This window comes from Impatiens glandulifera, chromosome 5 (assembly GCF_907164915.1).
Source record: "Impatiens glandulifera chromosome 5, dImpGla2.1, whole genome shotgun sequence".
Taxonomy (NCBI): domain Eukaryota; kingdom Viridiplantae; phylum Streptophyta; class Magnoliopsida; order Ericales; family Balsaminaceae; genus Impatiens; species Impatiens glandulifera.
Window position 1 is genome coordinate 48,019,277 of NC_061866.1, and position 27,764 is coordinate 48,047,040.

Here is a 27,764-nt window from a genome sequence, read left to right on the forward strand (position 1 = left end):
GGTACGAACGAAACGAAGGCAAATCTATCGTTTCTTTTCGCCGGTCGGTTAGACGAAGAGGATGAATGTGCTAGAGATTATTACATCGAATTCGAGGACGTGGGCATTGACAAAATCTAGCTTATATTATTACCTGATCTCTCAATTTTCCTCCAATAAAATTACCCTAAATGATAACTCAGGGGAACGAGGCAGACATTCGGAATATCAGGTTACATCTTCTCTCTTTTGCTTATCAACCTTACTCATCATCATCCTTATGTGATGTTAATTGCTTGTCTTTCTCATTTCTCCAGAAGTTGGAAATCCACACAAGTTTTTACTTTTAACTGTAACTGTCCATTTCAGAAGGGCTATGAGTAAGCCAATTGAAGTTATGTTATATACTATTATGATTCTTTTTCTGTTGGCTTCAGATAATTCATTTCTACCATTGTGAGAATGATCATTGCCCAATTTGGTTTCACTTTACCCCTGTTGAATGCCTCTGTATCAATGCATAGGTAGAGAAGATGAAGGTGATGAAATCATCCATGGGATTGCTTGCTGACTTTAGAGGAGTATTGCAATTAGTTTTCCTTTGAGAGGTAAGTAAGTAAGTAAGTTTATACAAATATATGGATTTTGTTTACTCAAATAAATCATCATTTGAATTCTCTGTTTCGTCTACTTTCAGTCTTTGTTGCTCTTGCATCTGTATTGGTTGTCCTCTACCTGTTTTGGGTTTGTTTTGTACATAAACTAGATTTCTATTCAAGGGGTTGTCCACTTCTTCAACACTAAGGATACAATGTCCAAACCTGTAATTTGTATTTATGTATCTTTTGAGTAAAAAACAGTTTGCTGTGAGAACTTGGAAAGACTAAAATGTTACTTCTTGTGGGTTGTAGTAGGTTTAGGGAGAAATCGAGAAATTATATTTGTTGTAGGGACAGATCGAGAACCAGAATCAGAACAAGAGCTCTCGAGGAAATAACATGGTATTAAAGAGCGGTTTGTCAATAAGGTCAAATTTTGTATGTCAATCTCTATAAATGTTTATTTGGTGTTATGGATTATGAGATTTGGTGGGAAAGGAATGCAAAGATCTTGAAGTCACCAAGATTGCCAAATATGAAGTGAAAGACTTTCTTTAGTTTGTTTCAAATATTTTATTTTGTTTATACTTTCTTTGTATGAAAATCATGTGTTTTCACTCTATTTACAAAAGTTGATGTAAAATATACTAATGTTTGTATTTTTTTTAAATGATTTATAGTCATTTCAATTGAAAAAAAAACTCAAAAACTAACCTAACAAATGTGAAATAAACAAACATAATTTCAAAATATATATATTGATTGAAGGTTTTTAATTATTTAACAAAAAAAGACTTTCACTAAATACAAATATCTTGAATTTAAACATAAAATAAAAGTAGAGTAAAAAAGTTTATATTATATTTTGAAAATATGGGTTTAAATTTTCACACCGAAATACAATAATTGTGTAAAAACTAGTGAAAATAAAGTTTAAAATGTGCAAGATAATTGCAGTTAATAACTGATTTTCAAATTTAAAATATGTAATAATTTCAGTTAGAGATTTCCTTGAAATGTTCTGCATATCAAAAGAAAATGTTTTGTTTTTCTTACAAAAATGAAGCTTTATAAGATGAATTAATTAAAAATGAGGATAATCAAAATGTATTATTAGTAATTTGATGTTCCTTCTCAAATGGATCATCTTCCTCCTGTCATATGTCTTCCATAAAATATTCTGACTCCAGTAGAATGCGCCGAAGCCTCTCCTTTTCCTATCTTCCTTCTTTCTCTCTCTAAAACTCTATTTATAATTGATACAGTGTCACGTTTTCTCTCACCAATCCCATCAACGGATTTCTCAGTTTCAAAACCCACTCAAGAACAAGACAAAGGCGAAGACAACCCTTTATCAGCTACCCAGTTTCAGTACGTCATCTGTTCTTAAATCTTTCTAATGGAAACTCTTCATCACAGATTGGGCATTTGGCCCTTAAGCTCCCCTCTAAAATGGTGAATGTTTCAATTCTATCTCTAACTAAACTTTATGATTTTGGTTTTGATCTCTTATCAAAAGTCAATCTTTGATGTTTTCATTTTTAGGGTGCTCAAGTGAAATTTGTATTTATCAAAACCCACCAAGTGTTTGAATGAAGTCCTCACTCAATTCTGCACAATTTTCGGGTAACCCTTTGGATTGAAATGATATGGTAAGTAAGAATTAGTGAAATGAATGGAATACTTGTTTATTGGAATTGTAGAGAATATGGAGTTGGATATGGGCAAACTATTTGTTGGTGGGATATCTTGTGACACGGATAAGAATCGTCTTAAAGAGTACTTCAGCTCGTATGGAGAAGTAATTGAGTCGATGATTATGAGAGATCGTGTTACTGGTCGTGCACGTGGATTTGGATTCATTGTGTTTGCTGATCCTGCAGTTGCAGAACGAGTTATTATGGAGAAACACATAATTGACGGAAGAACAGTTATATAATTTGTGGCTTTTTTGCTTAAATTATAGATTATAGATTAATTTTGCACATTGACTTGGGCAAATAAATACAGGTTGAAGCAAAGAAAGCTGTTCCAAGAGATGATCATCAACAGCTTTTTATTAGAACCAACAATGGAACCATTGGACGGACTAGAAAGATTTTCGTAGGAGGTTTGGCATCCTCTGTCACCGAACGAGATTTTAAAAAGTATTTCGATCAATTCGGTATCATAATAGATGTGGTAGTGATGTACGATCACAATACTCAAAGGCCGAGAGGATTTGGATTTATAACATTTGATTCCGAAGAAGCTGTCGAAAGAGCATTGCAAAGAAAATTTCATGAACTCAACGGTAAGATGGTGGAGGTTAAACAAGCAATTCCCAAAGAACTCTCCCCTGTTCCGAATCGAATTCCTTTGATGGGTTTCGAATATGGTTTCAATAGAATTTCTCCAGCAAATAGCTTTCTCAACAGTTTCCCTCATGGTTATGGTAGCAGATTTGACCCGTTTAGTTGCGCAGATTTATCTCATTTTGGTAACGGGATTAATTCAAACTTTGGAGGTAGGAGTATAGGATACGGGCGAGTTTTGAGTCCATTTTACGGTGCTAATAACTCGAATCGATATTGTACTCCTGTCGGGTATGGTAACAGGAGCGACCCGTTTATGAGCTCAGCGGGTCGAAGCCCGTGGGGGAATGTTGGAATCAATAGTAATGGTAATATTTCAAATCCTAGTACATATTTTACTGATGGAAGTGGGAATTTTGAAGGACTTAATTGGTGTCCCCAACAAGTAGTAGGCTGTGGGAGAAGAGAAAGCGATTATGTACCGGGATCTCGAGATTTAGAATTTGGTGCAAACCGAGGAAGAAATTTGGGCCCGACATCGTTTTTTGCTAATGGGAATTCGGTTTACGCTAGTTATCCTGTTTACGGTAGTAATCCTCCTTGGCATTCAACATCGTCGGAGATTAATGGTTTTAATTCTTTTAGTTATGGTCCTCCTCCGGGTAATAATACACCTCAAATTGTTGCGAAAAATTCAGAAGCTTATAATGGTCATTATAACTTGCTACCAAATAGAGGTAAACAATTATCACATTTTATGTTGGATCTTTGCATATGTTCATCGTGTTTGTTTGATCTTATTGTGTTTTGTCGTTTTTTATAGGTGTGGATGCGTAGAATAATATTCGAAGCGATCAAGGAATTTATTGGAGGGAATATAATGAAGTTTGAGAATTGAGTTTATGTTTTCTTTAGAATAAATGTTTAAGCATTTTTTCGGGCTCTATATTCATTTTTTTTTGAATTTGTGGAGTTCTTGATTGTTAGTGAATGTTGCTAGAACTCAACGGATACAAATTCAAATAAGTTGTAATGTTTTTGGTTTGATCACATACATAAAAAAGATTATCTTCTATTATTTTGTTTACTCCTTCATGTCAATGTTGTTGACATATTAAGTTTTGAGTGTTACTATCTTTATTGTTTTATTATTATTTGAACTTTGAGTCAAATCCAATATATCTAAAAACAATTAAATATGCAATATACATTTGGTCAATTATTGTCTTGAAAATATATATACAAATTACTAATGCACATTATGTAAGTACAATCTAAGAAATACAATATATAATTTATATAAAATTTAACATAAAGAAATTTTTAACATTTATTGCCTAAGTTTTTCAAAAAATTATCTAGATATCGTTTTTTGGAATGAATTTTATTCATTTATTCAAACTTTGGCGGTAGGATTATAGGATCCAGACGAGTTCTGAGTCCATTTTATGGTGCTAATAACTCGAATCGATATTGTACTCCTGTCGGGTATGGTAACAGGAGCGACCCGTTTATGAGCTCAGCGGGTCGAAGCCCGTGGGGGAATGTTGGAATCAATAGTAATGGTAATATTTCAAATCCTAGTACATATTTTACTGATGGAAGTGGGAATTTATAAGGACTTAATTGGTGTCCCCAACTAGTAGTAGGCTGTGGGAGAAGAGAATGCGATTATGTACCGGGATTTTGAGGTTTAGAATTTGGTGCAAACGGAGGAAAAAATTTGGGCCCGACATCGTTTTTTGCTAATGGGAATTCGGTTTACGCTAGTTATCCTGTTTACGGTAGTAATCCTCCTTGGCATTCAACATCGTTGGAGATTAATGGTTTTAATTCGTTTGGTTATGGTCCTCCTCCGGATAATAATACACCTCAAATTGTTGCAAAAAAATCAAAAGCTTATAATGGTCATTATAAGCTGATACCAAATAGAGGTAAACAAATATCACATTTTATGTTGGATCTTTGCATATGATCATGTTTGTTTGATTTTATTGTGTTTTGTCGTTTTTTTATAGGTGTGGATGCGTAGAATAATATTCGAGCGATTAAAGAGTTTATTGGAGGGAATATAATGAAGTTTTGAGAATTGAGTTTATGTTTTCTTTAGAATAAATGTTTAAGTATTTTTTTCGGGCTCTATATTCATTTTTTTTTAATTTGTGGAGTTCTTGATTGTTAGTAAATGTTGCTAGAACTCAACGGATACAAATTCAAATAAGTTGTAATTTTTTTGGTTTGATCGAATACATAAAAATGATTATCTTTCTACTATTTTGTTTACTCTTTCAGTTCAATGTTGTTGACCTATTAAGTTTCCAAATGTTATTGTCTTTATTGTTTTATTATTATTTGAACTTTGAGTCAAATCCAATACATCTAAAACAATTAATACGCAATGTACATTTGGTCAATTATTGTCTTGAAAATATATACAAATTACTAATGCACAGTTATGTAAGTGTAATCTAAGAAATACAATATATAATTTATATAAAATTTAACGTAAAGAATTTTTTAACATTTATTGCCTAAGTTTTTCAAAAAATTATCTAGATATCGTTTTTTGGAATGAATTTTATTCATTTATTCGAACTTTGGCGGTAGGCGTATAGGATACAGGCGAGTTTTGAGTCCATTTTACGGTGCTAATAACTCGAATCGATATTGTACTCCTGTCGGGTATGGTAACAGGAGCGACCCGTTTATAAGCTCAACGGGTCGAAGCCCGTGAGGGAATGTTGGAATCAATAGTAATGGTAATATTTCAAATCCTAGTACATATTTTACTGATGGAAGTGGGAATTTTGAAGGACTTAATTGGTGTCCCAACAAGTAGTAGGCTGTGGGAGAAGAGAAAACGATTATGTATTGGGATCTCGAGATTTAGAATTTGGTGCAAACCGAGGAAGAAATTTGGGCCCGACATCGTTTTTTGCTAATGGGAATTCGTTTACGCTAGTTATCATGTTTACGGTAGTAATCCTCCTTGGCATTCAACATCGTCGGAGATTAATGGTTTTAATTCGTTTGGTTATGGTCCTCCTCCGGGTAATAATACACCTCAAATTGCTGCAAAAAATTTAGAAGCTTATAATGGTCATTATAACTTGCTACCAAATAGAGGTAAAAAATATCACATCTTATGTTGGATCATTGCATATGTTCATCATGTTTGTTTGATCTTATTGTGTTTTGTCGTTTTTTTATAGGTTTGGATGCGTAGAATAATATTCGAGCGATCAAGGAGTTTATTGGAGGGAATATAATGAAGTTTTGAGAATTGAGTTTATGTTTTCTTTAGAATAAATGTTTAAGCATTTTTTTCGGGCTCTATATTCTTTTCTTTTTTTTTTGAATTTGTGGAGTTCTTGATTGTTAGTGAATGTTGCTAGAACTCAACGAATACAAATTCAAATAAGTTGTAATGTTTTTGGTTTGATCACATACATAAAATGTATTATCATGATACTATTTTGTTTCCTTTCATGTCAATGTTGTTGACATATTAAGTTTCGAGTGTTACTATCTTTATTGTTTTATTATTATTTGAACTTTGAGTCAAATCCAATACATGTAAAACAATTGATATGCAATGTACATTTCGTCCATTATTGTCTTGAAAGTATATACAAATTACTAATGCACAGTTATGTAAGTAAATCTAAGAAATACAATATATAATTTATATAAAATTTAACATAAAGGAGTTTTTAACATTAATTGCCTAAGTGTTTCAAAAAATTATCTAGATCTCATTTTTTAATGAATTTTATTCATTTATTTATTGTAGAATTCTTATGGATAAAATCCGTGAAAAAAAAAGGTTTTATTAAGAAAGTAGTCGACGTGATATGGAGACGAAGATGGAATCTGTGTCTCACCTATATTTGAATGGGTTGAGTCATTAAATAATTGTTAAAAAATTTGAATTGAGACGGATAATTTCATAAATTTAATATTTTTAGTAACTATACTAATTATTTTTGTTTTATGTACTATTGAGCTAGAAAAAAAATGTCATAGTTTTGATGCGTATAATTAATAATGTTATTATTATTATTTTTTTATGATATTCGTTCGGAAAAACCATTAAACTTGAAAGGAGAGTTAATTGTTTTTTGAATATTTACAAACTCTATAATTTGTTAGGCAATATGTTTGTATTTATATTATTATTTAATATTTTATAACTTTTTTATTTTATTTATTTTATCAAATGTCATAATTGAATTAATTCTTAAATTATTTTAATAATCATTTTCATTATATATACATTATTTAAAAAAAAATATCTCAAAATAATGTATAAATCTAAGTTGGTTGTGTTTTATGTCTAAGCCTGATTGGTTAGATAAAACATTTATAAACTTGTTGATGATTTTTGTGGATATTTAAATTTGGTTCAATTTTATATATATTTTAAGTAGGGGTTGCGGATTGATTTGAGTTTTTTTTACATAAATATAAATTTAGTCAAATTCTAGTATGATTTATAGGGAAAAAAATCTACAACTTTAATTGATTTTTATTATTTTAAAATTTTATATCAGACATTAGTCCTATGAAAATATATATGTAGTAAACATATTTCAAATGAATGGAGTCAAACTTTCTTTTTTATTTATTCCTAACAAATAAAGGAAAATAATTATATGGAGGGCGTTGTGGTCATTACGTAATGAAAATTCAAAATTTCAAATTGAATCTTAGCTGGCAGGGTTTTTCTTAACGGTAATATCCATGAACAAAAGCACGCTCTACCTTCTTCTCTCACTCCCAAATAAACACAGACTCCATTGAAGGCTCTTTCACCATTCGGACAAGCACACTTTCTTTGGCTAAATCTCTCTCTCTCTCTCTCTACGATCTGCAGCAAATATGAAATCGAATTCAGTCATGTCTGAATCTAAATTCCTCGGGAGCATTTCGACTTCATCTTTCCGAAATTTTCTTACGAAATCAGCCTCAGGAAAGCACAAGTGGAGTTCGAAAAAGACGAACCAGATGCCTGATATTGAAAACGATCCACCTGTGGATTCAAACATTCAGATCGATATGAATCCAACCTTACCGTCGCTCCATAAACGTACAGATTCAAAACAGGTCATCGTATCGGAAGTATTCGCCGGAGGACTTGATACTATGAACGAAGAAATGCCGGAAGCACAGCCAGATCCACCGGTTAAGGTAAGAAAGAGAATAAATAGTTGGATCTAAGATCTAGGGCAACGATTCACTTATTTTTCTGCTTCTGTTTGAATATGGTTTTTGAGCTATAATATAAGTCGTTTCTCAGGTTGTGGTTAGGATTAGACCGGAAAATACTCACGAAAGAGGAGATCAAACAGTCAGGAGGGCCTCTGATGATGTAGTAGCTATTGGCGACAGGAATTTTACATTTGATGCAGTCCTAGATTCGAATTCAAAACAGGTTCCTGAAATTACAGTAGTTTTTTCATGTTTTCTTTGCCGAATATGAGGGATGAACCATTAATTTTGTAGCCTTGTTGTTTGATAGGAGGATGTTTTTAACTTAGTTGGTGCTCCTTTGGTTAAGGATGCTTTAGCTGGGTATAACACATCTGTTTTGGCATATGGACAGGTACTTTTACTCATTCATTCATATTCATTGATTTAAATTGGTTCTAAACATTCTGGTTTCTTGTTTACTAGACTGGATGTGGAAAGACTTACACCATGTGGGGTCCACCCAGTGCTATGGTGGACACTTGCTCGACCAACAGTCACCAAGGCATTGTTCCTAGGATCTTCCAGATGCTATTCTCTGAGATTCAGATGGTGGGTCTTCTTCTTGGATATCATTTGGTAAAGAAACAGTAACCAGTTTTGTTCTAAAGTTTTAAGTAATATCATACAGGATCAAGACAACTCGACTGGAAAACAGATAAATTATCAGCTGCGATGCTCATTCCTTGAGGTTTCTAATTCTACTCAACCTCATTTTATTTTTTTCTTAGGTGCTCATTAGATGTGCAGCTTCTTATTAAATTGGTCTTTTTTTTTCAGATATACAATGATCAGATTGGGGATTTACTTGATCCAACTAAGCGCAACCTTGAGGTTGACACTATTTTCCTTTTCTCTACCTTAAGCTTATGCATAACAATGCACTGATTCTTATTTTAATGTTTTGTAGATAAAAGATGATTCGAAACACGGGTTCTATGTTGAGAACTTGACTGAGGAATATGTTACCAGTTATGATGACATAACTCAAATTTTGATCAAGGCAAGGAATTCTATTATTGTCAGCTTTATTATCTCCTTAGATTTCTCCTTTTGGGTTTTCTCTAACAATGTTCAACTCTGGTTGTGTTTCAGGGGTTATCAAGCAGGAAGGTAGGAGCAACAAGTGTAAATTCCAAGAGCTCCCGTTCACATATAGTGTTCACTTGCATCATTGATTCTTGGTGCAAGGTTAGTTGGCTGTCTTTTGATAGTTTAATATACTGCATGAATAAGGATGTTTGTCTGAAAATGATTGAAACTGATTGTGACAGGGAATATCTGGGAACTGTTTTGGAAGTTCAAAAACAAGCAGGATTAGCCTTGTTGATCTAGCTGGAATTGAGAGGAATAAACTTGATGAATGTAAAGATTCAGCTAAGGAAGAAAAAAATGTGAAGAAATCTCTGTCACAGTTAGGGTAATGTTCACTTCCCTAGTTATTTATTGTGATGCTCATGATTGTTGATGATTGTTGAGTTTTATAAAAAGCATTATTTTTATGTTTTTGCTTATACTTGGTGCAGATCTCTGGTCAATTTACTTGCTGAAGGAACTAAAACAGGCAAACCAGAAGATGCTTCATTCAGAAGCTCCAGTTTAACACACTTGTTAAAAGAATCACTTGGTGGCAATGTGAAGCTCTCAGTTATATGTGCAATCTCTCAGGATGCCAAGTATGATGATACTGTTTTAAAAGCGATATCCAAATCCATCCAGTCTGTTTCTTACATTATCAATGTTGTGTAACTTTTTTTAATGTAGGAGTAGCGGTGAAACATTAAGTACACTGAGATTTGGACAAAGAGCAAAATGCATATTGAATCATCCAGTAGTGAATGAAATTTCAGAGGATGATGTTAATGATCTCAGTGACAAAATTCGTCAATTGAAGGTAATAATAAAGTCTTTCTTCTCTTTTTATTTATTGAGATATTTAAATGGCATAGTGATGATGATTTTGGTTGTTTCCAGGAAGAACTTCTAAGAGCAAAATCAGATCCACGCGATTCAATTGCGAGCAACTTTGGATCGAACAAGGGCCGCGCTCGTGAAAGCCTAAACCAACTGAGGTTAAGCATAAATCGATCCTTGCTCCTACCTTGCTTAGATGATATTGACACTGAGGAGGTGAAAGTCAATGAAGATGATCTAAGAGATATACATATGCATTTGGATAATTTACACAGTTCTGGTGAAAGAAATGCCAAAGACATTGAATTCTCTTCTTTAGACGAAAATTCTGATACAGAAGAGTTGACAAGCGAACATTATGGCAGTTGTCAAGAAGATAGTGAAACTGATAGCATTTGTGACAACAGTCATACCTCTAGGAATGTTAATAGCATTTCAGTTGAATCATTTCGTCACTCTCCAGTTCTCGAGGAACCAACTCTAACCGAATCTCCAAAAATTGCAAACAGTCATAGGAAAAGTGTAACCTTTGCATCTAGTCTTCTAGCAGATAGTGCAATGGTGGATACAGATGTACTACTACGATCACCTCGTGCTCAAACTGGTCAATTACATTCTTCATTGAGGTCAAGCAAGATATTCCCAGGCACCACAGAATCACTGGCTGCTAGCCTTCAGAGAGGCTTACAGATCATAGACTATCATCATCAACAACAAAACTCAGCATCTAGATCTTCAATTGCTTCCTTCTCTTTTGAGCATTTGGCACTTAAATCGTCATGCTCAAGCATTGACAAGACCAATGCTTCTGTTCAAACTTTAGAAAATGAAGATAAGGGAGGATGCTTGCCTACTTTTATATGCTCATCCTGCCAAAAGGTTGGATCCAACGAAGTTGAGGATAGCTTGAAGTTATGGAATATAAAAGAAGAAGATGAAGCTGTGGATTCAAGAGTAAGCTTCTTTTTCTTAAACTTTGGTTAAGAAAGCCAAACAATGCCTAATAATGTTTGTCTCTCTGATTAACTCAGGATGAAAAGAATCATTTTGAAAAACTCTGTATGGAACAAGCTGCAAAAATCGAGCAGTTAAACCTTCTGGTATGATTTCTACTTACTTATCTTCAACGATGAATGATTTCATTATCAGAAATTTTAAAAACTCGTGGCTATCTTCTATCACTTTCATGTAGGTTGAGCAATACAAGCAGAACTCTACTACTGGTGAAAACATGGTAATTGTTCTTTTAATATCATTAGTTTTCATATCAAAATATATACTTTTTTGTATGATGATAATGATGAAGATGAAAAATCATGTTTATTGTTTATGGGCAGCTTCTGAATTGGAAGGAAGGTGAAAATGATGAAGAAGAGATAACCAAAGAAGCAGCATTTGATGTGAATGAGAAAGAACAACTCCTTAGCGAAATCCAAACATTAAGGAGCAAACTACAATCACAAACTAATACTAAACACTCTTCTGAGACGATTCGTTCTTCATTATTATCACAGTCATTCCATATGCGAAGAAGCAGCGGCACATACCCACAAATTAACAGCACAGAGGAGCTAGAGAAAGAACGAGAAAGATGGATGGAGATGGAAAGCGAATGGATCTCCCTAACAGACGAGCTGCGAATTGATCTGGACACAATCCGTCAACGTGCAGAAAAGGCTGAAATGGAATTGAAACTAGAGAAGAAGTGTAGCGAAGAATTAGAGGATGCACTTCATAGATCTGTAGTTTGTCAATCGAGAATGGTGGAACATTACGCAGATTTGCAGGAGAAACATAACGAGTTGGTTGAAAAACATCGGTTGATAATGCAAGGGATTGCTGAAGTGAAGAAGGCTGCAGCTAAAGCCGGAGCAAAGGGTCATCATGGGTCGCGTTTCTCAAAATGCTTAGCTGCAGAGCTTTCTGCTTTGAGAGTTGAAAGGGAGAAGGAAAGGGAAATGTTGAGAAAGGAGAATAAAAGCTTGAAGATTCAACTTAGAGATACTGCTGATGCAGTTCAAGCTGCTGGAGAACTTCTCGTCAGGCTTAGAGAAGCAGAGACAACTGCTTCTATGGCTGAGGTACACCTTTTTTACCTTAACTAAAACAAAAACAAAAAACAGAAGTTTGATGATGGGTTTATTTGTTGTTGTTGTTAAATGCAGGAAAATGTGACAAACATGCAAGAAGAGAATGAGAAACTGAAGAATCAATTGGAGAAACAGAAGAAGAAGCATAAAATGGAGATTGCAACCATGAAGGAATACATGAATGATAGCCGATTACCAGCTTCGGCTTTAAAACCATTCTACAGAGAGAATTGTTCTTATACAGAAGAACCAATTAGCAACACATCTGTTCAGTATGATGATGATCAGGCATGGAGGGCAGAATTTGGTGCCATTTATCAAGAACACTATTGAAATTTGAATGAATAATCTTCTTCTTAATTGTATTGATTGATTGTATTAGAAGAACATGAGGGAGGGAGGAGACCCTTCTTGGGTCTTTTCTTTTTCCCTTTCTGTGTTTCCTATTCTTTTGTTATTTATTATCTATCCATGGATTTGATTATTGTTTGTTATTTGGCTAATCAATCCTAGAAAAAATACTTGTCATTGACCTACTTGAATCAAAATGATAAAATCAGCACCATCTAAACATTTAATATTAATTTTAAGTTAAGTTTAATTAATTATTGTTAGTAAAATGTAAGAATAGATGTAAAAAATTATTTGTATTAATAATAAGTTAAAATAAGAAACAATATTTATCATTTTAATAATGTTTTTTTTAAATTATAATTATGTATATGAACAGTTTGGTGAAGGAAGGGGACATTATTGTCTTTCACAAATAAATTAACATATTTATAAAAACATATTAATCATTATTATAGTTACATAGCTAATGTTACTACAATTATAATAAAATTTTATATGTAATTATTACGTAAGAAAAATGTATAATCTTTTATACATTATCAATCTAATGAGCTCAATTTTATAGTGTACACAATCTTTTTTTCAATGTTCCAAAATAAGTAAGAAATTTTATTTTTCCCATATTTAATATTAATAAAATTTCATAAATATATAATATTATTAATATATTTATTTATTTTTATATTTTATAATAATTTTATATATTTATAATAATATTATTTTTAATATATTAAATTATTTTAATAATTTTTTGCATTGATTTTTTTTAAATATAATAAAAATAAGACTCTTTCCAAATCATCCGTTTCAGTTTGATGTGTAAGATTATATTGAGAAAGTTATTTAGGATTTAGATTATTGAAAATTTTAATCTCATTTTTATTTATTATTTTATTTAATTTATTAATTAAAATATTTATTATTATATATTTTTAATTATTTTATTATCATATTATTACTTTTTAAGTTATTTTACTTAAAAAAAACTCACATTTTTAAAATCTATTCTAAATAAAATTATTAAAATAATTTATATATTATTAGATTAAATGTTGATATAAGGAGAGTATCTACATAAAAATCATTAAGGCAACGGAATTATAATGAAAGTAAGGTCACGAAGATCTATCGTACGTATACAAAAGTTTTTTTTTTTTTTTGTCTAAATTCAATTCCCGCTCATTATTCGTCAAATCATCTTCCTCCGACAAAAATAGTCTCCACACCAAAACCTTAAATTTATTCCTTGCATGAACTCAAAAATACATTTTTTTCCTGAAATGATAGGTTTTGAACTTTAGTTATACAAAAAAAATTATCTTTATTTGGTATGGATTACGAACTTATCTAAGTTTAATGTTCAAGAATACAGTAAAGACAATGTCGCAGAAGATGAAGTATTGAACAAATCGTCTGTTGAACTCGAAATGTACTTTGTTAAGGCTTATACTTTGTTGTTTGTTAAGGTTTATGTTTGTTATTGCTTGAGTTGTTTGTTTCTAGCCATATTTCTCAAATTATTTTTGTTGAAAACAACTTGATTTCATGTTCAGCGTTTAAAACAAGGTCATGTTTATAAATTTTTGAACATTGAAAAAATCTTGATTTGTTCAGTTATGCATTCCATGTTCAACGTCTGATAAAGTCATGTTCAGTGCTCGCTGTGTTTTTTCCAAATCTCAGTTAAAATACTTCCAACTTATATTATCATCTTTTTAAAATGTAAAATAAAAAATAAAATAAAATAAAGTTTAATTACCAAAAAAAAATATGTTTTTGAGAAATGACATGGATACTTGATAGGCGGGCTCACAACAAGGTGACTACATATTAATCTTCATGAAGTCATAATTTAATCCTAATCACAAGCCTAAAAATTCAAAATAATCCATTTTCTATTTTAAATTAATATTTATTACAATCATAATTATTTTATAACATGTATATTTAAGTTCTCAAAACAAGAAAATAAAATTTATTTATTTTATATTTAATTTTTTCATAATTCTAATTATTTTAAAAACTAATCTACATTGCCTTCTCAATTTTTAATAGTGAGCCTCTAATTTACATTAATTAAGTCAGCTAATCCGGTCTCGACCTCCAAAATTTGAGGGCAATGCCGGGCCGGACCTGACCTGACCAGACCAGTTCTTAATTGATAACTTTTAAATTTATTAGTTCCCCCAGTTATGGCTAAATATTGAATTATTTTGTTATTCTCATGCAATTGTCTCTTCTCTAAAAATAAAGAAAATGGAAAAGAATTTCTATATTTTATAACTGTTATTTTGTAGCATGATGCATTTTACTTCTGTATTGAGGAAGACTAAAATGAAAATATATTCTCTAGAGATCAACTTCCCAAAGCTGGTTTTCGTTTTCTTGACAAGGATGAAATAGAGTCATTGACAACAAAAACTTTAATGGATCCCTCATTGGAAACTTTATGTTTATAAAGACATTTGCATCAACAATTATTAATCCCAAAATTTTATTTTGCCTATTAGATAAGATTTTGGGGGCAATGCTGACCAATTCTTACAATTGATAAACTTATTAATACATTTTCTAAATATGAGGTAACATGTTTTTTCTTGCAATTGTTTATTCTCTAAAAAAAAAAATTAAAGAAAATGGAAAACAATTTGTTCAAATTTGTAATTATTTTGCAACATTATGCATTCTTGAGCAAGCACAACCTAAAATAATGATAATATATATAAATTAGAATTTGAAAAAATTATATGAGACTAAGTTCGAATATTTGTTTATTCAAATTTGAGATATTTAAATTGAGAATTATTATTGTATGTGCGTGAATTTTAATTATAAAACTTTAACATTAGAATTATTATATTTAAAATTTATTTTAAGCATATTCATATCAGTAAAATTAATTTATAAATTCAATTTCTCTTCAAAATATTTTGTTAGTTCTATATTGAAATAATAAAGATATTAATTAACATGATTATAAGTGCATGCACAATTTGCGTAAAAATCATTTTATACTATTAAATAACAACTTTTTAATTTATTTATTTATGAAAATTTTGGTTCGAGAGACATAATTGAGGAAACAAAATATAATAATGTTTGGCTCAATTATTTTTATTTTATTTTAAAAGATTGTAAACACTCTCCACACTTCACAGCCATTTAATATCCAATCATGATAATTTTATTGGTGTGTCATTGTAATAATTTAAAATATTAGTTTTGTAACTTGATTTTATAAAAAAAAAAAAATACATTTAAATTAGTCTATTTTGTTTTACAACAACTTAAATGACTTTCGTCAATGTAGTTAAAATCGAGAGAATAATTAGAATTGTTATCTAATTTTATATTCTTAACTTTATCAGAATATTATTATTATTTATATGCATAATAGTATTTTTATTCTTCCATAATTCTTAAAAAATATATAATTAAATAAGGTAACAGGCTAATACTTATCTTTTAAAAATTTAGAGCCCAGATATCCAGCCCAAGTTATTGGTCATGGGCCTCACATCAGTAAGACGAAAGGGTTTTATTTTAGGGTTTTCTATATACACCAAATATTCATCAACGACAGAAACTAGAATCCTCCTCCATCAGCAACCATGGGTGATCTTTCTTCTCTAATCTCCGTTTTTTCTCTCTAATTTGTTCTTCTTTTGCTCATCATCGATGAATCCCACCTTTTCTTTTCAGGTATCTCACGTGATTCTATGCACAAGAGACGATCCACCGGTGGTAAGAAGAAGGCATGGAGGAAGAAGCGAAAGTAATTATCTTTCTATCTATCTAATCTCCAATCTCGTATATAATTAGAATTGAATTGATGGGTACTTGTTTGAATATCCTAATTATTATATGTTTCATGGAAGATTGGAAATTTCAGATCAGAAAAGATGAATTGGTGAATTGATGTTGTAATCTATCTGATCAGGTATGAGCTTGGAAGGCAGCCAGCCAATACTAAGTTGTCAAGTGACAAAACAGTGAGGAGGGTTCGTGTTCGTGGTGGAAATGTGAAGTGGCGTGCATTGAGGCTTGATACTGGTAACTTCTCATGGGGTAGTGAAGCTGTGACCAGGAAGAGTCGTGTTTTGGATGTTGTTTATAACGCATCAAATAATGAACTTGTACGAACACAGACATTGGTGAAGGGTGCCATTATTCAGGTTGATGCAGCTCCTTTTAAGCAGTGGTATCTTCAGCACTATGGACTTGATATTGGTCGCAAGAAGAAGGTTGCAGCCACTACTAAAAAGGAAGGAGAGGTTAGTTTTAATTTCTGCTGTTTGATTTTTGTGAGTATCATGACTTGTTTGATTATAGACTTGTTTGGTTTTGATCTTTGTTTAAGAATTCAATTTTTGATTATAAACTTTAAGAGATGGAATATGGTGATAAATTTGAATAGGCTAGTGCTTTGATTTGAGACATAAACAAGTATGATGAGATCTTCTTAGGGATGAACAACAATACCACTATCCTTCCTGATCATACCCCAACGAAAAAATCTCGATTGAGTATAAACCAATATGGTTCTTTTAAGTTAGCTTGTGAGCTTTTTTTATCTGTTAGGGTTGATATTTGTATCCATTAATATAATTTCCCTAATGGGTTTTTCTCTCTAAAGAAAAATATTATAAATCAATCTATTTGGGCTAGATATTAATCAACCAACGTGATCTATGCTCACCCAATAGTTTTTAATGTTAGGAGGAATGATTTATATATTTTTTACTATTTGTTAGGATTGATTGGCTTGACTTGTGTCTTTGTAGCAAAACAATCTTCTTCAATTTTAAGACTTATTTGAAATTGGTATTTTATTGGTGAATTTCTATTTGTTCAATTAATTTAATTTGAAGTTAGTTCACAAGCGTGTTGGATTTGAATTTGTGTATATATGTGATTGGATATATATTTTTTTTACAAACCTATAATATATCTTATAATTTTGATCTGCCAAATAACCTAATCAACACAAACTCGATATGCAATCACAAGTAATTTCTTAACCTCTTTTTTGTTGTCTGGCATAGGAAGCTGAAGCTGTCACTGAAGAGACAAAGAAGAGTGATCATGTAACTAGGAAAATTGAGTCAAGGCAAAAGGATCGCAAACTTGATGCTCACGTTGAGGAACAGTTTACTGGGGGCCGTCTTTTGGCTGCAATCTCCTCACGCCCTGGACAATGTGGCCGTGCTGATGGGTATGTATTTTAATTATTTGTTAAATCTATATAATTGTTTTGAATGATATGAACAATTTATAATCCACATTGTCAATCTCTTAGGTTATTGAGTAATTAAATCACATTTTTCTTGCACTTGAAATTGAAACATTAAGTAAATATTGTGTTCATATCCTGATTGCCAGATACATATTGGAGGGGAAAGAGCTGGAGTTCTACATGAAGAAGATCCAGAAGAAGAAAGGAAAGAGTGCTTAAGTTTTTTTTTATCATTTTTTTCCCTAAACTTTGTGAGTTCAATTTTTTTGCCCCATTTGAGACATTATTTATCTGTCTAACTTTTTTATGACCCATTTGAAGTTATATTCTCATATCATTTTGGTAAAATTGAATTGGATAAATAGGGTATGCAAATAAATTAATGTATGATTAAATTAATATATTAATTAGATTAAAATTAATGTTAGAATACCTCTACTTATAATTATTAAATGTTACACTTCCTCTTCAATTAAAATTTATTTAAACTGAACAAGTGTATTGTATAATGTATTCATGATCTTCCTTGAGGAATAATACAATGTTGAGAATAGATGATTTTGAGAAACAAAGAACTTTTTTTTCTTAAAATTATATTTTTTTTTAAATAATAGCTAAAAATTAATATGAGAAGAAGTTTACAATCAATGTTAGCAGTCACTCAACACAACAAAAACTTAAAAACAGACCATTTTGAAAAAATAAGTTAATTTGAACTTTTTAATTGATTTTTTATGTTTTAGTTCAATAATTCATTTAACTACTTAGTAAAGAATTGTTCATCCATAAAAATAAAAAATAAAAATAAAAAAGAATACAGAAGTAATTTTGTGAACAATTTAATTTACAAGAATGGAACATGAATAATCCGACCAAATCATGGCAATGCACTCATAACTTACAGTATGGATTTATGTAATAAATTACAACAGCCAAGAATGAATAAAATGAAATTATCGATTTCAAATACAACAAAATGCCCATTTTATGTCATCAAAATAATGAGACAATTGCCAAGAGAAGAGCCATAGAAGAAATGAAGACACATCCAACTGCTTTGGGCTGCCCCCTATTTGGTTGGTGGCCTGGAGCAGCAGCTGCAGTGGTCGAGCCATTGTTGGTTCCAGAAGTTGTGGGTTTGGTTGTAACAGGTGGCAGAGGTGGCTCTGCCACGTCAGCTTCATCCAGGATTCCATAGGGAGCTTCTGCTGGTGGCATTAGGTCAGGAGTAATGAGTTGCAGTAAGCTGCCTGGCTGCACAGGGCTCATGTAATTTGGTGTCTTACTTCCCAATCCCAAACACTTGTTCTCTGTAGGCAAAAATGAATAAATTAAATCTATAACTTTTTTGAAAACCATGATTTACTCCACCTTTTTGGTGGGAATTGAGGTCTCTTAGATATTTTAAGATTATTATTATTATTTTTGAATTGGGAAACTTACTCTTGTATCTTGCAGCAGTGAGAGGGAAATCGGTGATGACACCATCGATTCCAGCACTGGTAACGTATGTGTTGATTTCGACGGTTGCATCAGAGAAAAAATCCCATGCTTGTGAAGGGAACTCATTTCTAAAGATCTCTACGTAAACTGGAAACTTGAACGCTTGCAACTTCTGAACAACATCGGACATACTAGTGAGAAATAACTTTAATTCGGGGAAGACAGACTGTTTGTTGATAACCAATGCATCCGCAAAGTTTTGGATTTCCAATATGGTGGAGTTGTCAGCATCTCGAATATTCTCGTCCACTCTATAAACACGCTCATAACTGCTCACATCCTTCATCTTTATGAGAAAAGAGCTGTTTGAAGATTGGATCATAACTTTGTTTGCTTTCGTCTTAGTGTAACTAGAATTCTTTAAAGTATCAAGGACAGCATTCGTCACATCTAGTCCCTGTCCTTCAGCTAAATAGGCAGCATTCTGTAATGATAGATGTTTCAGATCAAGTAATCAACTAAAATACCCAAATAACAAAAAGTATCAATCATAGGTAATGATCATATCAGTAAGAAGATATCTAATGCAAATGATCCTAAGAAGTGTAAGATAAAGGATATCTCAATTCTCACCTCTACAATGATCATTACACCAGAAACTGTGGTAGCATTGTTGGCCAGGGCAAGAAAATCAGATAATGCCATAAACTTCCCATCATTTTTAGCTTTAGGATTCCTGTACAAAAAGTATTTTGATTCTGGGTTTGATATAGCCGCTGCAGACAGTGAGAACATAAACCAAATAAGTAAGAAGAAAAATTACTGTGATGGCCATTTCTAACACACCTAAATCAACTTACGAGACAAAGTCTGTATCTGGCTCCATGTTAAACTAAAGGTAAAGATCCCATCAACTATTTGAAGCTCTGGGATACTGCTTGTCAAGTTGGTGAAAGACGACTGAACAACATTCGTGCTGTCAATGAGATTAACTGAGCTTAAGCATATAGGAACTCCATCGTTTGTCATCTGAACTTGACAATCAATAATGTTTGCACCATCTGTTATGGCTTTAGCATATGCTTTATCAGTAAAAGCAGGATAGTCTCCACTTGATCCACCATTTGAGATGATCAAGGGTTTTGCTGAGAAAGAAAATTAAAGCCAAATGTTAGAGAAATCCTAGATGATCCAGCAGTCTAATCGTTATGAAAAATAGTTTGTAGAATGCAGAGCATAGTTCAACGAAATGTATAAAGATATTAGCAGAGGATGCAGAAAACAAGCTAACCTTGTCCTGAGACATTTTTGCCAACATGAGAGAAGCAATCTGCAAATCGTAAGAGATAATTTAATGAACATGAACACAACTTCACAAAATTTTCCCATTTGGAAATATACTTATTGTTTCTGTATCTAGATACATTTCCAAGTACAAAAATGCTCGGAAACAAAATTTAGTCATAAGCAGATTCATAAATTTATATGATGATCAGGAACTAGCAATAGTGTCTATCATAAGAAAGACTTACCTATAGCGGCTGATGGAGTTATTGGGAAGTCAGAAAGTACACCATCAACGGAGAAATTGCCATTGTCAATAAAAGACAGATACTCAGCTAAAGGGTCATAACTGTAATCATACGCAAATACATTGTCATTTGCAAAATCTGAAGCAAACACTTGAAGACCCGCTTTGTGAGCATCTAGAACAACTGAAGTAGAAGGCAATAGATAGAGCTGTGCATCTACAGGCAAAATATAGTTTTTGGGAACAAGAATCGCTGATGCGAATGTCTTAATAAAAGTAAGATTTCTTATGAGGGATCCATGAGTTTGGTTGGTCGACTGCTCGATTTCATTCTGACCAAGAAAACGGAAAACAAGCTTTGTTGTGACTGGTTTACGTGCCAATAGACCCTTCAGGAAGTTGACCTCTGGAGAAGATATGTAATCAACTGGAGTCGTCTTCAATACAGAAAGTACAAAGCTTCTCATACTTAGGTTGTGCTGGCTGAAGAATGCGTCATGCTGCAAAATAATAGTAAAATGAACAAATCATTTTCCATTTTCTTTAATTTTGTTTTGTTTTAAGAGAAAAGACAATTGCAAGACAATAACAGGTTACCTCAATATTTAGCCATAACCCTGGAGTAAGAGCTGGAGGAGCAAATATATTAACAAGGTCATCAATTGTAAGAACTGGCCAGGCATTGCCATCAAAGTTTGGAGGTCGAGAAAAGATTTGCTGAGTTACTGTAGAATGAGAGACTCACTATTAAAACATTGAGAAACCAACTAGAAGAAGAATATTTTTTATGAACTTTTGGGGAAAAGAATCTTGTTTCATGAAAAAAAGTGGATTATTTGGATTAAATGACAAAAAACATTTTTTTTTATGTAGGGTTATTTGAAAAAACCTTGTGTGATGTAAAAGGTGAATTATTTGGATAAAGTGTCCCTTCTATTTAATATATTAAAATGTTATAAAAATGAAGTAAGTGTAATTTGATATTTGGCTGATGATTTGAATTTTGATTAATAAACTAAAGGAACAGGGGTTAAGGAGTTATTTGAATAACCCTTCATCAACAAGCCCTAAGGTACCGACTTACAACTACCAATAGAAGAATACGTGATTCTATATTTCTACTGTTATTAACTGTAAATGGACAGACAACCTTGGGTTATACTTATATATTCATATGTTTTCATTGACTGCATCAAACTAGTATTGGATGTTTAAGAATCTGTAAAGATAAAATAATTGGCAATTGTTTCACTTACAGAAAATGTTTGACAAATCATTCAGGGTGAAGTCTGAACTAAACCATCCTTCAGTTGGTACCCCGTTGACACGGTAGGTAGAAGACTCATTTGGGTAAACAGATGCAATATTAGAACCGTTTTGAAGATTGAGATGTGGAAAGCAAACTCCAACTGCATCTTTTGTCAATTGTACATCGCACCAGACGATCAAATTGGGCAAACTAACCATTCCAGCTATCTGATATGCACCTGAACTTGAATCAGCAAATAAACCTGAAAACCCCCCTCTTGCTATCACCAAAGGTGCATTGCCTACACAAGAAGAGAAGATTAGGAAACCATTTTCACAGTTCATACATTTTAAATCCCTAGAAACAAGGAAATGTTGATTCTTAAGATCTTAAGACAAACCATAAATAGCAGCTGGGGAAGAAAGTTATAAAACATTGCATTAATGTCTGTTAAAAAGATCCTAACCTTAATTTAAAGCTAAAAAACAAAATCAAAAGCGAATAACGACGAAATCAAAACAAAATCAGCTGATCACAAGCAATATTTAAATTTTTCGATGTAATCCCATCTTATAAGTAAAAACTGCAATAAACGATGCAAATTAGTTCACATAGTCACACACGGAGCTCTGTCTGTTTCCTGAATGTAAGGTAATGTAATATGAGAAACCCAGCAGAGAAAGAGATGGTACCGTCTAATGTCTGCCATAACCCTGTTCCGTTTCTTCTCTGAGCAGCAGCTGAAGTTGCCAGGTAGAGAAACAAGATAAAGAACACCAGAGATCGGAAGTTCATTGTTGCCGGAAAGTTTCGCCGGCGCCGGGGAATGGGTCTTAGTTTCTGGACTTGTTCTACCTGATTCAAGAACAAGCTAGCACATAGATTTGAGAACTGCACCGTTTAACTATGTATAGAGAGAGATATATATATTTTCCGTCTGTTTCCAGGGATCTTGTATTAGAATAATATTTCAATAAATGTCCTTTTCAAAAGACCTTTATTATATTACTATTATTATAGTTTTGATTAAAAGTATATATTTAATCAATTAACATTATTATTTGGTCATAAATAATATTCAAATATATAAAGTTTTAAATGACTAACTATTTTGAAAATGCATCAAATAAGATTTTTATTTTTTTAACCTTAAATTATTTCCCGTTATGATGTTATGACTGAGAATGAACAAACTCGTTTTTTCATTTCCTTCGCCAATAGAAAATATATAACAAACACGATATATAGAAAATTGATAAAACAATATCATAGGTCACTTCTCCCATCTTAGGATGCAAGGAGCCTAACATGGTGAGAGTATTTTAAAATAATATTTTGCAATAATAAAAAAACAAGTTCAAATCAATGAATCAATGAGATATTTCCTTTTGTATAAAAGTTTTAGGGTTTAATTTTGTATTTAAGTGCTAATTTAAGATAAATGCATCTTTGTTGTGAGCGTGAATGGTATTCATGGAGGCTTTTTCAAGGGTGAAAGGGGAGTAAGGCAAGGAGACCCTATATCTCCTTACTTATTCGTCTTAATAATGGAAATTCTTGACTGCATTTTAAAAATGCTTTTGAGAAGTCATCATTTCAAATTTCACCCGTACTGCAAAGAAGAAGCAATAACCCATATATGTTTTGCAGATGATCTATTTTTTGTGGCTTATGCGGATGTTGAATCTGTTAGTATAATCAAAGAAGCTCTAACAATCTTTTCGAGTATTACAGGTCTATACATCAATGAGGACAAAAGTCAGGCTTTCTATGGAGGGGTTAATGAAGAAAGGAAAGAAAACATTTTCAATATTATGGGAATCAAGGAAGGTGAACTACCAGTGAAATACCTTGGAGTACCCCTGTCATCAAAACAACTTCGATACAATCACTTTAGACAACTGGTAGAAAAGGTTAGAAATTCTGTTTTGGGTTGGGCTACGAAAAAACTGTCTTATGCAGGTAGAATCGAGCTCGTTAAAAGAGTCATTTTTGGAATTATTGGCTATTGGGCACAACAGATAGTCATCCCAAAGAAAGTAATGGCTGAACTCGATAGAATCATGAGAGACTACATATGGGGAACACAAGGCAGAGGAGGAAAAAAAATCAAATGGGAGGATGTTTGCACTCCCATAGAAGAAGGAGGACTAGGAATAAAAAGTTGTGTTGAATGGAACAAAGCCCTCACCATCAAGAGCTTATGGGAGTTGGAGCAAAAAGCGGACTCCCTATGGGTCAAATGGGTGCATACAAGATTTATGAAAGAAGAGCAGAGTATCTGGACACTAAGAATCAACGAAAGAATGGCATGGTCATTGAAGAAAATCCTAAAAACAAGAAAAGATGCCTTTCAAATGGTGAAAACCACAATTGGAAATGGAAGAGGGGTACTGTTCTGGCATGATCCTTGGCTGGATAATATTCCCATTATATTCAAAGAAGAAATGCAAGGAAACAGAGTTAGAAGAGAATACATCAAGTACTCATTTAGAGACGTATATGAAGGTAGATGTGATTCACTTTTGAGGCGTATTCCAGAAGGTGATAGAATCCTAAACCTAATGAGGCAGAAGCAACTCAATGAAAATAATGATGAAATAAGCTGGAAAACAGAAAGCAATGAGAAGTTTATTACAGGAAAGGCATGGAAATTGTTAGAACAAGAGGACAGGAGGTAGATTGGCATAATGTGGTATGGTCTCCAAAGATTATTCCTCGTCACCAATTTATTCTCTGGCTGGTATACAGGAAAAGGTTGACAACAAAAGACAGAATTCGAAAATATATAAACATTCCTGATATCAACTGTGTCCTATGTTCGGGAGTTGAGGAAAGCATAAACCATTTATTTGGGGAATGCTCTTTTGTAATACAAATCTGGAGGATGTATGCTGCAAACATGAACATCATCAACTTTCCAAGAATATGGGAAGAAATCCAAGAGTGGATGAAGAATAAAGCAAAAGGAAGATCCTTCTATGTAAGTATGTTGAAATGCTACTTTGGAGCAGTAATCTACAATATCTGGAAAGAAAGAAATTCAAGAACTCACAGTGGAAGAAGTAGAACCGCTGAAGATATTTGGAGAGATATAACATCAGATGGAAATGCACTCATTCAATCCTGGAGAGGAATCGAAAGGAATGAAGAGAATAGAAAGCTCTGCCATATATGGGATATTTCGTTTGAGAAGGTCACAAGTAGAATAAAAGTAAAAACGATGTAGGCGCTAATTGATTATTGTTATTGTCTGTAATTCAATTATTGTTTCATTGTCAAATCTAGAAATTGTCTAGATCTGATCTTAAACTTTTGTATTTTTTTTCCCTCTTTTGGGTTTTTTTAATGAAATGGCACTAAGCTGTTTTCCCAAAAAAAAAAAAAAAAAAAAAAAGATAAATGCATCTTTGTACAAGTTTGTGAAGAGGGAAACACAATTGGCCTTATATGAAAACGGTTATATATATATATATATATATATATATATATATATATATATATATATATATATATATATATATATATATATATATATATATATATATATATATATATATATATATATATATGAGTTTAAAGAAAAAATATATATATATATATTTAAAAAATATTTTTTCAAATTTATTATTCGAATATTTATTTAGATGAAAGGATAGTTATAAAATTATATATATTAATAAATTTATTAATGTTTATTTAAATTCAATCTCACTTCAATTTTAAATATGATGAGTGATAGAGAGAGTGAATTTGAGGGAGGGAATGATGTGTCACTACATCACTATCACTGGTTGGAAAAAGGATAAAAGATGAGGAGAAAGAGAAGAGAGATAAATTTTGTTATTTTTTTGGCTAATCAAATTGGGTCACGTCATTCCTTCTTTCATTTTCTCCCTCAAATTTAATCTCCCAATTATTTCTCTTTAAATATATTTAAATAAGTCAAATATTACTGAATGTAAAGATTTTTTTTTTAATTATATTATTATTATTATTATTATAGATTAGGTTTAAAGTTTTATATGATATAAGTTATTAAAAATTAAATTATTTGAAATAAGAGGTAAATTGTTAATCAAATTATTTTAGGAAAAAAATATTAGAGCTGGATTGATACCATTATTTTAAGAGTTTTTACTTAAAATTCCACCATTTTAATTTTATACTTTTTAAGTATAAAATCACTATTAATTAAAATATTTAGATTATTTATAAAATTTAAAATAAAAAATATTTCAATAATTCAATCAATTACAAACTTAACAAATTTACATTTTCATTAAAAACAAATTTCAAAAAAAATTAATGAATTTTTAAAATAACTAATATCGAACCATCTTTAGTATATTTTAGTGATAATTTAAATTATTATAAATAAATAATATAGATGTATTTTAGTTGAGTGATTTAATATAATGAAAATTTATAAATAAAAAAAATAGACTTTATTTGATTAGTATTATTTAAATTACTCAACTTAATTATTTATCATTTCACTATTCTCTCATAATCATATTACTTAATTCGTTAACCAAAATATTATATATTTAAAAGATAAAAATATTTTATCATCATATATTAATACCACTTATATTTGTAAGTTAATAAAAAGTATACCTTCTCAAAATCACTATCAATTATTTTTTTTAAAATCTGAATTCAATCAAAACATAAGTAAAATTTGTAAAAAAAATCACATTAAACTAGCTTAGTTTAGCTTTTGGTTTGTGTATTGAAAGTATTTATATAATATATACTTATAAACAATAAATCTATTTATATATTTATAATCATTTAATATAATATAATGTCTAATTAACTATTGAATTATCTAGTAAAAAACTTTGGGAAATGTTTTATTTTTCTTTTTAATTGTTATTTTAGATCTCGATTATATAATATTAATTTATTAATAGATACTTTGATTAAATATATTTTTTGTCTTGACAGCCTGCGAACATGGGTTTGCAAATTCCAACGTGGCAGTTGATTGATTGTGAGATCAATCATGACGTCATCAGGACGCGGAATATTGAGTCGCCTTTGATGGGTCCCATGATCAAACTATCATGCCATTTGTCAAAACATACTTCTTTTCTTTTGTCCTAATCAAACATATATTATTAAATTTATTTAAATTTTATAAAAATAAAATAAATTTATTTTAATTTAAATTAATTGATTCAATAATTAAAAATAATATAATTTAATGTTTAAAATAAGTTTTAGTTATTTGAATAATATGGAAAGAGAAAAAATAATGATGCATAATAATTTTGAGAAAATAATAATTTTTTTTGAAAATGTATTGATATATATAAATATAATAAAATATAAAGTATTTTAATATTTTAATTAATGAATATAATGATGAATGGAATTAGAGTGAAATGATGTTGGAGTGTTTTGAACTATTTAAATAACCTAAACGAATAAGACTATGTAATTTTATTCTTATAAATTATTTATTTAATATATAAATTATAAAATTATTAATAATAATAGAAAAATATGATTATTTAATTTTATTTATAAGTATATTTTTTTTTGTAAGTTAAGAATATGTTAATAACTTCCAACTTACATTAAAAATTAAAAATAATTATTTTATTATTATTCATGTCAAATTTGACTTCAACTTAACTTATTTAATATTAATCACATCTTTTTAAAATTGTATTAATTGTGGATCAAATACATCCTATCCTAAATTTTCAACTATAATAATAATATTATTAGCTGTCCAAAAGCAATCATCCAATAATAATATGTACGTGTTCAAATGAATGAATGTATGTATGTTCTCACTATTAAATAATAAT

At 31.1% G+C, this 27,764-nt stretch overlaps 4 protein-coding genes and 1 long non-coding RNA gene across 6 annotated transcripts; 4 read left to right on the forward strand and 1 right to left on the reverse strand.

Moving 5' to 3' along the window:
- LOC124937628 lies at positions 1-791 on the forward strand. The gene is made up of 3 exons (XR_007099379.1): positions 1-211; positions 297-359; positions 504-791. It is a non-coding gene; the product is annotated as an uncharacterized LOC124937628 (long non-coding RNA).
- A 1,348-nt stretch (positions 792-2,139) lies between these two features.
- LOC124940158 (heterogeneous nuclear ribonucleoprotein 1-like) lies at positions 2,140-5,030 on the forward strand. 2 transcript variants are annotated; one of them, XM_047480642.1, is made up of 4 exons: positions 2,140-2,204; positions 2,282-2,508; positions 2,589-3,609; positions 4,891-5,030. In XM_047480642.1, exons 1-4 carry the CDS (start codon positions 2,171-2,173, stop codon positions 4,902-4,904), a joined length of 1,296 nt encoding a protein of 431 aa, XP_047336598.1. In that variant the 5' UTR covers positions 2,140-2,170; the 3' UTR covers positions 4,905-5,030. The 2 variants fall into 2 exon arrangements, with proteins under 2 accessions (XP_047336598.1, XP_047336597.1); XM_047480641.1 differs by lacking the exon at positions 4,891-5,030 and adding an exon at positions 3,696-3,837 and having other exon boundaries at positions 2,141-2,204.
- A 2,632-nt stretch (positions 5,031-7,662) lies between these two features.
- On the forward strand, positions 7,663-12,620 carry LOC124940398 (kinesin-like protein KIN-12F). Its single transcript, XM_047480911.1, has 16 exons — positions 7,663-8,062; positions 8,172-8,306; positions 8,394-8,477; positions 8,549-8,674; positions 8,754-8,813; positions 8,903-8,956; positions 9,033-9,125; positions 9,218-9,313; positions 9,397-9,542; positions 9,649-9,798; positions 9,887-10,016; positions 10,097-10,990; positions 11,068-11,136; positions 11,229-11,270; positions 11,374-12,117; positions 12,202-12,620. Exons 1-16 carry the CDS (start codon positions 7,754-7,756, stop codon positions 12,457-12,459), a joined length of 3,390 nt encoding a protein of 1,129 aa, XP_047336867.1. The 5' UTR covers positions 7,663-7,753; the 3' UTR covers positions 12,460-12,620.
- Positions 12,621-16,013: 3,393 nt separating this feature from the next.
- Positions 16,014-18,034, forward strand: LOC124938361 (40S ribosomal protein S8-like). The gene is made up of 5 exons (XM_047478784.1): positions 16,014-16,095; positions 16,183-16,255; positions 16,421-16,754; positions 17,526-17,695; positions 17,863-18,034. Exons 1-5 carry the CDS (start codon positions 16,092-16,094, stop codon positions 17,933-17,935), a joined length of 654 nt encoding a protein of 217 aa, XP_047334740.1. The 5' UTR covers positions 16,014-16,091; the 3' UTR covers positions 17,936-18,034.
- A 538-nt stretch (positions 18,035-18,572) lies between these two features.
- LOC124940483 (glycerophosphodiester phosphodiesterase GDPDL3-like) lies at positions 18,573-22,844 on the reverse strand. The gene is made up of 9 exons (XM_047481008.1): positions 22,632-22,844; positions 21,947-22,240; positions 21,288-21,415; positions 20,692-21,190; positions 20,451-20,489; positions 20,020-20,304; positions 19,793-19,935; positions 19,160-19,643; positions 18,573-19,026 (listed from the first exon to the last, which is right to left on the reverse strand). Exons 1-9 carry the CDS (start codon positions 22,732-22,734, stop codon positions 18,710-18,712), a joined length of 2,292 nt encoding a protein of 763 aa, XP_047336964.1. The 5' UTR covers positions 22,735-22,844; the 3' UTR covers positions 18,573-18,709.
- Positions 22,845-27,764: the final 4,920 nt, after the last annotated feature.